Source organism: Pituophis catenifer, unplaced genomic scaffold, assembly GCF_029215685.1.
Source record: "Pituophis catenifer annectens isolate HBS135680 unplaced genomic scaffold, rPitCat1.0.hap2 SCAF_2, whole genome shotgun sequence".
In the NCBI taxonomy this organism is placed as follows: domain Eukaryota; kingdom Metazoa; phylum Chordata; class Lepidosauria; order Squamata; family Colubridae; genus Pituophis; species Pituophis catenifer.
Window position 1 is genome coordinate 50,541,745 of NW_027256882.1, and position 12,408 is coordinate 50,554,152.

A 12,408-nucleotide genomic window follows, 5' to 3' on the forward strand; every position below is an offset into this window, starting at 1 on the left:
CCACCGTACTACACAATACATTGTGAGCCCTATATATATAACTACCCAATGTTGAAGCTATTGTTGTGTTCTTCTACTTCCAAAGAATGAAGTCCGTTCTACCCCGAGTATGGGTCCTTCAAGGGTAGAACCTAAGTGTAATATGATTAGGATGTATTCATTGTATTAAGACTTTCAGAAAAAAAGATACCTCTTGGTAATGAACAGCAGTTAACATATGCCAGGAAACCAGAGCACCAGTAAACAATTCTATACTCAAAACAAGCTCATGCTGACACTACAGAACCATTTACAATTCTTTTGGTTGTAACCCTACCCGACCCACCCACCCCAAAAAAGTTGAAATTTTAGTGACTTTCCCCTTTCTAAAGAGATGTAAACTTTCTTTTCAGACCCGGGTCTTTTAACTTTTACACTTAATGGTGTGCGTAAATGTATCTGTATGCTTCTATTTAAAAAAACCAACAAACCAACAATCATCATTTCCTACTTTGTGTTTGTGATACGGACCAATAGTAACCTGCAAGCCTGAGAATTCAGGAATTAAAAAAAAAAGAAAAAGAAAAGAAAAGATGACATACTTTTAAGCAGGGAGAAAAAAATTCTACTGATCCTGAAGGAATGCGATGGCAAAAAAAGATCAAGGGTTCTGAAACAATCTTTGTTTAGCTCTGTCCAAAAACCACAATAGATGTCCCTGGGTATCCCAGTGACTCCTACGAGGACATTCTTCTGACATTACCAAATACGAAAGTATTTTCTCCAAACTCTCATTGACTGAACGAATGCGGGAATTAACATCCGCTTCTTTGCAATCTGGTGGGGAAAATGGCCCCCTTAGACAGGTGGTGAAAATAAAAAGCCAAGATAAAGAAAGAAAGAAAAAAAAGAAGAAGAGATTAAACGAGTAGCTAACTGCTCATTACAGAAAACAACGTCAACTAAAAACATATGGGTGAACGGGGTATTAAATGGATGGCAGCTACTTATGGGAAGGAGGTAAATTTGTAACTATAACATGCTAAAATAAATTTTATCCCTCCCTCCCTTCCTCCCCCAAATTAAATGTGCAAAATATATTCACCATGCCAACAATTATGACTATTTATAGACCTTTTGTCTATGACCTCCTCTTAACAGCTCCCTGTTTTGCCTGGATTGTTTTGTTACAATAAAAAGCGCTTGAAAACCTACAGCAGTGCAAGTTGATGAAATAATTACATTCTCTAACACTGTGCTTGGGTCACGCGGCTACGCTATGATACAGTTTTTACTCTTTTGCCTTTTTCGGCTGTGTAACTGTCCTCGACCACCCAGTGTAGAAGACTTAGGCATGCTGTACGAGCCATATTTGTGAAGAAGATCTTCATTGGTGACGTATTGGAGTCGGCTTGGTTGCGGAATCGGTTCTCCAAGGAAGTAGCCTTCATTGTCAGATTCGGAGGAGGAGGAGCATGTGGAACACCAGTCGTATTCAGCAAAGTAGGGTCCCCATCTCTCGCCAAAGTGATTTTGCAAAGCCAGGTCTGAGACGGTCCTCGGACACTGACCGTACAGGTTTCTCCGGGTGTTCTGCTCCATGGTCTCCCGGCAACTTCTTTGCTGCAAAAACTGGTCGTAGTCCTCTCTGGCTCGCAGAGAGGGCCTCTCTTTCAACTTATAGTTTTGTTCACTAGTGAGATGAAGAGCATTATCGGAGCGGGAACGCCTGGACCGTCGGGGCCTGTGTGGGCGATAACGCCGATCATCCTCTCGGATGTTAGTTCGTCTGGGTGTGCGTTCGCTCATTGGGGGATGTCTGATATTGTCTTGTCCAGGCAATTTGTTACCTGCCATCCCGCCTTCATAATCAAAGCTCTGGTGCATCCTTCCGTGAGATGAGGTGTCCCTGTATCCAATGGGATTGGCAAGATTGTGTAGGTTGGCTTCTACATCTTGGTACTGCTGAACAGAAATTAGGCTGCGGACAGATTCGGCACTTCTAAACTGTACAGAAGAATTGAGGGTTCCCATGTTACTCATCTTCTCTGAGACGTTCATTCCCGAATCTTTGCTTAGATCTGGCATGGAGAATCGGGACAGATGTTCTTGTCGCTTGGCACCACCATCTGCAGACAGACCTTTTCAAAAGAGAGAGAGAGAAAGATTCTTATTCACATGGCTCAGTTAGTTTTAAAACTATTATTGAAGCTTTGATGGGTTTAAAATTTTAAATGATAATGCAGTGGCAATTCCTGTGACTCTTTGTACTTTTTAGGTATCTGTGATATTCAGCATAACTTCATATTCTTTTGATTTATTAACTAAGATCTAAGTGCTAGGTGATGATAATGATGGTAATAAAGCAATTTAAATTTAGATGTTCTAGAGTGCAACTTTAATCAACCTTTCAATTGAAATTCTAACTTCTAGAAATAGACTTTTGTTCTCTTACATTAGAGTCTTGCCAATTCACTTTATCTCTCTGTATATCTATATTTACCTATATTGCTTTCAAGTCAGGTTTTTTTTTTAGCTCCTGGTAATTTGCCTGGACAAGTCTCTGCTGTTTTATTGGCAAAAGTTTTGAGAAATAATTTGTCATTGCCTCCTTCCTAGGGCTGAGAGTGACTGGGCCAAAGTCACACCTGTCTTTGAGCCTAAAATGGAATTAGAACTCATAGTCTCCCACTTTCTAGCCTGATTATTTTTTATATCCAAAGCTTCTTTTATTATTCCACCAGGTCCATTTTCATATTCCATTAGTATAACTCTACATATAACTGTGGTGCTAAAATAGTTCTTTTCATTCTGTTCCATGCAATTTTGTTTCCTTACATCCATTTCTCATTCATTTCCCTATCCTACTTTTCTATACTTTTCTATCTTTTCCATACAGGTGTAATACTTTCTCTTCTTGCAATCTTTCTACTTTTATTCTTGTTTCTTTTACTACTTTCCTTTTCTTCTAGGTTCACATTGCCTTTAGGCCTGCCCACGTTATGAACCTCTTATTACCCTTATATCAAGAGAGCAAACCCCACTTCCTTCTAACACTGATGTTATATAGTTTGGTAATGAAATGTCTGCAAGAAAACAATTAAGCTCAGAGAACACCAAGGACCCTGAACTATTCTCTTCCAACAGTACCGTTAAACCTTCACCAATCTAAATTTTAAATTTTTAATGTATTTTAAAATTATGGGTATTTTAAATTATGGGTATTAATTCAGCCAAAATTTATTTAATTCATTTTATTCGATTTTAAATTTTGTATATCTATGTGTTTTATTTTATGGCTGTGCACCGCCCTGAGTCCTTCGGGAGTAGGGCGGTATAGAAATTCAATAAAATAAATAAATAAATAAAATAAATTCTCCCAAAAACCTTCAAAATATTCAATCAAATCAATCAGGGTTTTATGTTCATCCCTTTCCATCAAAAATATATGCTTAAAAGTCCATATTCATAACAAACCTTTTTCTAAAAAGATGCTGACCAAACTATCACCATTTTTATCTATTCTTGGTTCTCCACATGGCTCACTTTTTCTGTATTGTTTTATTCTCACCCATCCCTCTTGTCAACTAACAAAATATAATTATATCTATATTTATAACTTTCTCCAGATTGCATTCATTGCAGTATAGGAGAAAGATATATTGCAGAACATTACATCGTTTTTCTCCAAAGCTTATTCCAGATTCTATTGTTTCCAACAAATGATTCTATCCCAATCATCTATTGGGAAGTAACTTGAAACTATCACCATCCTATGCTGTATGGGCAGTATCATTCATCCTATGAATTCTTACTTTCACATGAATTTACTGCAATCTGGATTGAATTTTGAGTTATGGTCAAAGATGAGCTGTCAAAAAGAAAGAGAGGCAGAGTACAAAAAAACCTTTATTTAAAAAAAAAATTGAAATTCCCAAAGATATGTGGAGAACAATTAATTCTGACCATGTCAGAAGAACGTATAGTGGCTAAGCAGTTAAAATGTTGAGTTTGTTGACTGGGAGCTAGCAGCCCAGGTTCAAGTAACAGGAGTTCACCCACGCGATGGGGTGAGCTCCCGTTCCTTGCTGCAGCTCCTGCCAAGCTAGCAGTTTGACAGCATGCAAATGTGAGTAGATAAATAAGTACCAATTAGTAAAATTAGCCATATTTTTAGATATTTCTGCAGATACTCTGATGGCAAGCTTTCTCTTCATCAGACCTGCCAAGACAGTTTAGGAGGAAGAAATGCCAATCCAAATTAGAAAGGCAATGGTCTTCAACCCCAAATTACTCCCATAGGGACTAAGCTTCAATCGCTTTTAAAATCGGTGTCTTCTCTTTTAACTTTATATTGGCTCTCCTGAACCCAATGGAACCAAATACCAGGTTGTAAGACTGCAGTAGTCAAGAATTGAAAACTGCTTCTTTTCCCCCTCCACCCCCCCCCCCCCCAGAATGACTGAAAACTGTAAAAGATTCAAGGGAAATTTTTCCTTAAGCATCCATTTAAACCAAAATCTAAGGTGTCAAGAGTACCTTAAAAGCCCCTTAAATGAAGTAGTCAGGATTCCTAACCTATTGAGTTTTATATTTGAGGTTCCTCAGAATGTATCGAGCTTAAACATTTGGATTGGACTGTTTGTGAAAATTTGAGTTTTTATGAAAACAAAAAGGGAATCACTCCAGTTTTACAGATATTTAAAGCAGTGAGTATATAATTATCATTTATGCTAAAAGCAAAATGCTAAATCACATTGACAGTCCTATCTGCAACAGCTTTTATTTATTCTTTCCAGGCAGCAGAGGGTTGAAAAATAATTCAGAGATACTTAAAGGCCTTAGTTTGCCCTAAACTGTTGTTATTTATTTTCCATTGGCGGATAAGGTTGGCAAGCTTTCCCTACCAAAGAGTACAGTTCTAAAAAAAAGAATAATGGGATACTTTTTCCAGAGTACAAGACCAAAGCTTGAACACGCTGCCTTAAACCTACTTGCATGTTTTACTACCCAAAATAAATATAAAAGTAATTTGAAACAGATTTATTAGCCAATTCTGGATAATATAAATTTATATTAATGTCAATCCTAAAAAGAAAAGAAGGTAGTGTGAAGTTTGCTTCATATCCTTCTGGGTAAGGACTGGCATAAGGAGACATCCTGGGGGGAAATCTCACTTGTTCTGAAATGCTTTCATGAAATGTCATCATCAAAAGTAAATAGTTTTTAATCAACAGAAGGCACTGCCAGCTTTTCCCAAATCCTATCTTTAGGAATTGAATTGATTACTGCCAATAATTTTGTTGTTCTTGTTAGTTGCGAAGTCATGTCCGACCCATCGTGACCCCATGGACAATGTTCCTCCAGGCCTTCCTGTTCTCTACTATATTCTCTAACCAATAATCTAGATGGCATCAATTCATATTTTCTAATATATATTTTTAGTGCTTTCATTTACAGATAGACCTCGACTTACAACCATAATGGAGTCTGCAATTTCGGTTATAAAAATATGATAGTTGTTAAGCAGATCACCATATATCCATGGCCCATTTTATGACCTTTTTTTGCAGCAGTCATAAAGCAAATGCTGTACTCATAAAGTGAACACCGTGGTTGTTTATCCAATCCATTGTAGGTATGGAAAAGCAAAGAAGTGAGCTAAGGTCTAGAAATATCCATTTCTTTTCTAGTAAATGTCTATGGAGATTCTCAATCATCCAGGTCATCGTTGTCTCAAAGATGCTTTTGGGAGGCAACTGGACTTTCTTTGAAGAGGTTTCACTTCTCATCCAAGACGCTTCTTCATCTCAAAAGCTTTGAATCTTATCCTTCCATTCCCCACCATCCAGTCAGAGCTGAAGAAGCAAAACATCTTCAAAGAAAAAAAAAAAGGAAGGCCAGTTGCCTTCTTAAATTTTTTTTTAAAAAAAGCATCTTTGGGGTCTTTTCCAGTTCCCCCCAAAAGTGACAAAGAATCTTTATCATGAACCAAAAAATTATTGGGTTCTATAATCTCCCAGGGTTTGAAATGAACACCTAACATTAGAACCATCATTAAAAAGGTACAACAAAGAATGTTCTTCCTGTGTCAACTTAGGAAATTCAAACAGCCCCAGGAGCTTTTGACCCAGATCTACAGAGGAATTATTGAGTCTCTCATCTGTACTTCGATAATAGTCTGGTTTGGTACAGCAGCCAAACAGGATAGATACAGACTCCAACTGATACTTAGAATTGCAGAAAAAGCAATTATAACCAGCCTGCCTTCCACTGAGTATTGTTCTATGTCTAAGTATATGATGTACGGTTATAGTATTTATCCTTCCCATCTTCTCTACTACTACCCCCTCTTATTGGTATCATATTATGATTATTATTACTCTGTTGCTTTGCATGTACACTGAGAGCTTCTGTACCCAAGACACATTTCTTGTGTGTCTAATCACCCTTGGCTAAATATAGTATTCTAATCATAAAACTACCATTCAGTTGCATTATTTCATATGCTAAGAGAATTCTCCAGTTTTTCCTTCCAGACTTCAGCAATACCTAAAAACACAATTGATGGATACAGAAGGCAGCAAACATATCCAACAAACGTTCTTCCTCCTCTTTTCCCCATAACAACAACCCTGTGAGGTGAGTAATTGGTCCAAAATCACCCAGATAGTATTTTTTTTGCCTAAGGTGGGACTAGAACTCACGATATCCTGCTTTCTAGCCTGATACCTTAACCATTAGATTAGTTAGCTCTATTAATTTTTGTATTTGTTGTGTAGATCATGGCGAATTATACAAGGCAACTTCTATATGTTAAGGCAACTTATCTGCTTATTGATGAATCTGAATGACGGCCAGGAAGCAACATTAGACAAGAAACCAGCACAACAAAATAGTTCAAAATTGGGAAAGTGAGCAAAGGCCCTTTTCATGGATTATTACTGGTTAGGAGACAATTATTTTTTGTTTCTTTTAAGACTTATTATTTTGCATCATTTGTCCGCCACTTAGAGCCTTTTTAGAACTGAGTGACATCAAAATTGTAGAAATGGATACTCAAAAGAAATAAAAATTGGAACTAAAATTGCCAGGAGAAACACTGTCAATCAGACGTACGCGTATAACACCATTCTGAGTGCAAATAATTTGATATTTAATATTAAAGCACATAGTAAGATCACCTCAACAGGAAATATCAATCCAATGAAAATAGTCAGAATTTAAGTAATAACAGGTTATTATTTTCCAAGGCTCAAAAATTCACAGAAATAGTGATCAAGCCATTAACTAAACAAATATCTGAAATACTGTATGAGAGAGAGAATGGGATAATCAAGTCAGTCAAAATATTAAAATGGAAAAATGTGATATTGATGACAAAGGTACCAAAGCCCCCGTTTCCCAGCTATAAAATCATTTTGAGAACTGGACCAACAGAAACAGGACAAATGGACATCTTTGAGTTTCAGTGCTGGAGAACAGACCTGAGAATACTTATAAACCAAAGAAGAACAAATTATTCAATATCAGATAAATGAGGTAAAAAAATACCTCATAAAATATTTTTCTTGTGGGAACTGAGAGCGGAAATAAAATTGTCTGTACCCGGTTTTAGCTCAAGTAGGATCATGTATAACTTTTCGTCAGATGTAATATGAAAAAAAGGAGAGATCTAATAATAAAATGATATATCTGACGGTAGTAATAGTCATTTCTTTCAATCTGTCAGGTAATTTTAAGAGAGTGGGGAAGAATTCAAGGTATTTCAAACATTTCATGTAATGAAAATATGACATATACCTTGTATTTGTACTCTATGCTGTTCAATCATTAATAGTGGAAAACAAAAACCCGTAGCTATTTCATTTTATAACTTCACAAGAAATATCCCTGTTTGAACAATCCATTGGAAACAATGAGATTTCCATGGTTTCATCTTATGGTTCGCAGGCTGCATACAGCACTGCGAGTACTTTCTTTCTAATCTCGCCAGTTTCATCAATGTTGACAGATTTTCTCTCTCAGTATTTACGATTTGTAGCTCCCATTGTTTTGAAGAAAAATACATATACTTCGTGCTAATAAAAAGTAAGCAATTTTTTTAAAAAAAATCAAATTTCACCTGATTGTAATAAAGCTTTTTCTCAAGCATAGCCACTAAGCCCATACTGAGGACACATATATTCAATTTGGAAATTGTTGCAAATAGCACATATTAATTAAATTAATTAAATGACTGAATGGCTGACAATGGCGAGCCCATTAACGTTATAAAGTTCATGATCTCATGTCAGATGAAACAAGGAATGTAAGGAACAATAATGGTTAACTCAAGGCTGAATCCGGTATTTCTGTCCATGTTTAGTTTTTCTTCTTAATTCCACAGCAAAAAACTATTTCATTTGTACATCAATGATATTGTTGAGGCTTTTGCTAAGCCAGAATTCCATCTTTTGCCTTTCACTTTGTCTCTATTTTCCTATAGACCAATGACATAGCCATTCCATCTATAACTCATGTGGGTATGCACTGATGCCTTAAAGCATTAATACCATATTGCTCTAAGGAATACCATTTACTCTAAAATGAAGGTTTAGTGCTCTCACGAAAGCACTTTAAATCTCTAATTAGTTGGAATATCAATGGGAGACTTATTGAGTGGGCTAAAACCTGTAAGTACTTAAGTGTTTACATTCAATCTTCCACCTGCTGGACCAGCCAATCCAGTGAGCTTAAATAAGAGCTTAAAGATCATCCCTTCTGATTACTGATGTGCAAGTCAACTTGGTAATAACTATGTCCCAGCAGCAATTAAATTATTTAAAGCTAAAGTTCTGAGCTTGATGCTGTAGGGTGCTCAGTTGTGTATTTACCAAGAACATTTCAAACCTCCTATAAATCAGATTCATCAATCAGAATTTCTAAAAGCCATAACATGTTTCCCTTATTCAACTTCTAATGCCCCTATATGGCTAGAATTAGGCTGTGTTTCTTTTCTTAGTTTCTGGATGAAGCAAATTCTCTAGGGAACATTCTGGGTCCATCTTGATAGGCAAGTTCATCTCCTCTCTAAGGAGACCGATAATTACCACCTGATATACTGCGATTTTTCTGTTCCAGCAGTATCTATCCTTGAATATCAGTGGATTTTGACAGAAAATGGATATGAAAGATCTCATAATGCCATAAGCATCAAATGACATATTGGAATATCTTAGCTTTATTATCTTTCAGATTTGTTGCTTATCTCACCTTTTTCTAAGTGCATCTGATTTTCTTATTTCCACTTCCTGTCCTCTTATGTTCTTTCAAAACGTATAATAAAGAAATGAACAAAAATTGATCCTTGGCCCAGATTAAGTCACACAAATAACTTGAAAATACAAATTATCTGAGGCTCATTATAGATTACCTATTCTTCTTGGCAATGAACATTATCTTGCTTTATATATTTGACTGACTTATGCGTGTAGTGCCTTTTTGAACTTTTCACGTAAAAAACCCCCCAAAGCTAAAAAGAAATGCAGGGTAATAAATAATATCAACCGCATAACAGTGAGGAATTAGACAAGAAAATAACTACACCCAACAGAGAAGGCTGATCCAAACAAACAGTAAAGCAAAATTGGTGCTAATATGAACAAGACAGCAGCCAAATAGATCTCCTACATTACAACAAAGCTTTTGAAAATCTGGGCATGGCAACAAAAGAAGACTGTGCCATGCAGTTTTGCCAGATTGATTGACTAATTTACTATTTGCCAGATTGATTAACTAATTGATTGAGTGATTGACTAATTGACTAATGTCAGGTTGGTGTTGACTCTTAGTGACCACTTACATTTTCTCCATGATGATCTAACCCAGGGGTGTCAAACTTGTGGCCCGGATGCGTCATGCGCTGGCCATGCCCACCACCAGTGTAGTGAAGGTGGGGAAAAAGTCATGATATGTCACGCCATGATGTGACACCACGAGTTTGACACCCTGATCTAACCTGATCCTTCAGATCTTGCACCGGTGTACCCATTGTTACTGTAACTGTAATCAGAGGTGGTATTCAGCCAGTTCGTACTGGTTCAAGTGAACCGGTAGCGGCAACTGCGGATGTGCTTGCCCCACCACCAGCCCCAGAGTAATGCCGTCCTATTTAGCCATGTTTTCGAGGCCGGGTGAAAGTGTGGAAGGCGTGTGCGCGAACAAAGCACATGTGTGGAAGGTTGGGTGCAGAAGGCGCACGAGGCAAACCGGTGGTAAGAATATTGAAAACCCATTGCTGACTATAATGGTATGTGGGATGACCTTGGGAGACAGGTGGAAGAGCTGCAGACTAGGCAACTGTCAGACAAGTGGCCACTGAATCTGCAGAAGGAATATGGGTGTGGCAAAACATCTCATAAGGGACCTTCCCTAGTTTCTTGGACTGTAAAGGTGAGGAGGGAGAGATGTACTTTCAGACTTACCAGATTCTGTTAATGTAACATTACAATAAAGTTAGAGTTAATACTTCTGGGTGTGCTTCTTGTTTGTGCTACCTTGCAAGGCTGACAGTATGAATCCATCTATCTTGCTGTTGATTGTCCAAAAAGTCATGACAAATTAATAATAATAGAATCTAATTGGCAGGTCATTCTGCCAATGACCTTACTCAACTCATAAGTTGTTTGTGGCACATGAGCAGCATATAGTTGCCAATCCTAAACCATGACAAACACTTTTTTGTAAGACATTCAATCTAAAATATACACTGAATAGGAGAATAAGGGCCATAGTATGCTTGTTGAATATATTAGCAAATTTACAGGCTAGGATGGATATAGTAGTAGTGGTAGACATTTTCTTGGTTACTTTGCGTTAAATTAAATAGCACTTAAAAGGGTGCTTCTTATGAAAAGAATCCTTGATCATATTAGAACCTGCTCCTCTCCTAAAGGCAGTTGCTAATAAAATCTGTAAGAGGAGAAATATTAATACTTTAAGCTAAATTCACCTATGTCATGCCATCGAGATTCACTGCAACCTTCTTAAATGGATCTCTGACCAAGAAAGAAGCATAACTATGAAACCTAAGTTTGATTTTCACCATGAGAAGATGGAGTATGGGGAGCTATCCTTTTCAAAGGTAACAAACAAACAAAACCTACTATAATTTGAAAAAGGGTATAAGAAATAGTTTTATCCCTGCCCAGCAGAGGGCACTAGTGCTCTCTGCACACAGTGAATGAAAACATTTACCAATTCTTATTATTACCAATGATATCAATCTATGAGAACCCAATATTCAGAAAGGTGAGATATAAACCAAAATAGAATACCATTGTTATGAAAATAAGTCTGAAAATATAATGCTGCAGTCAATAATCACAGTTATTATCCATTCAATTCAAATGATCTGTCATATGAACAGAGAAGCAAAATTCTGCTCAGTCATGAAAAAGCTATGGCTTTGTTCTTATTAAACAGTTTGTTTTACACCTTCAGTTTATAGTATATAGCAGTCTTTTCCCATCTGATGCTCTCCTAGTATCCCGAGATTGCAACAATATGGAAGAAGTTGGGATAAATTCCCAATATCCTATATATATATACAATGGGAATGCATAAACTCAGTGTTTCTAGAATAAAAATTGGTTTGTGGTTGAAGAAGGATGATTAGTTTGGGGCAAGTTGGCTTTTTATGCTGGCAACGCTATGCACTTAATGCCACAAAGATGGATCTATATTACTGAGAAAATATGTAAGTATATGAAGCACTCTTTGACGTTGCCACGAGAATAAGTATAATTCGAATCTGAATGCTTGCAAAATGCCTTTTTAAAAAATAATCAGAATGTCTACTCATGAAAATAATATTATGTTAGGGGCAAAAAGTGCAGACTGAGAGCTGTATATGGCCTGCCAGCATTGTTTTGTGGTGTCCAGAGCCCTAAATATGGGACTGTTTTTTACTTTTTGTTTAAATTTCTGGGCGTATCAAAAAGAACCTTGGTACTTTAAGCATTCTACATAGTTAAAGAATCAGTTTTGATATTTCAAACATCTTCCTATCCTCAGCTCCTGTCTCAGTCTCCTTTTGGAGTGTGGCCCTCAATATGTCACACACAGCTTGTTGTGAACCTTAAGCTGACAGATATTGCACTGTCTCTATTATCGGGAGGCTTCCCTTCCTGATGTTTTCTGTTAACTGAGTCCCGGAAAATGGAAAAAGTTATTACCTGTAAATTTCTGTGAACTCCAGAAATTACTGGTTATAAAAACCTCCCATTACATTAAAATCATTATATAAAGATATTTTAGGTCATAAAAAGTATCAATCTAAGATCTAACAGTTGATTTGGTACTTAACTCACTATATTTACATATATGCAGCACGAAACATTTGAATAAAAATGTTCCTCTTGAGAGAATCTTAAAACAGGGGTGTTT

General features: G+C 36.8%; 1 protein-coding gene across 2 annotated transcripts in view; it reads right to left on the reverse strand.

The window, feature by feature from the left end:
- Nucleotides 1-364: 364 nt before the first annotated feature.
- PRICKLE2 (prickle planar cell polarity protein 2) overlaps nucleotides 365-12,408 on the reverse strand; it is a 320,000-nt gene continuing 307,956 nt past the window's right edge. For both annotated transcript variants that reach the window (XM_070936850.1, XM_070936849.1), the window contains exon 8: nucleotides 365-2,120. In XM_070936850.1, the coding sequence (XP_070792951.1) occupies nucleotides 1,252-2,120 (869 nt within the window). In that variant the 3' untranslated portion in view covers nucleotides 365-1,251. The remainder of the gene's footprint in view (nucleotides 2,121-12,408) is intronic.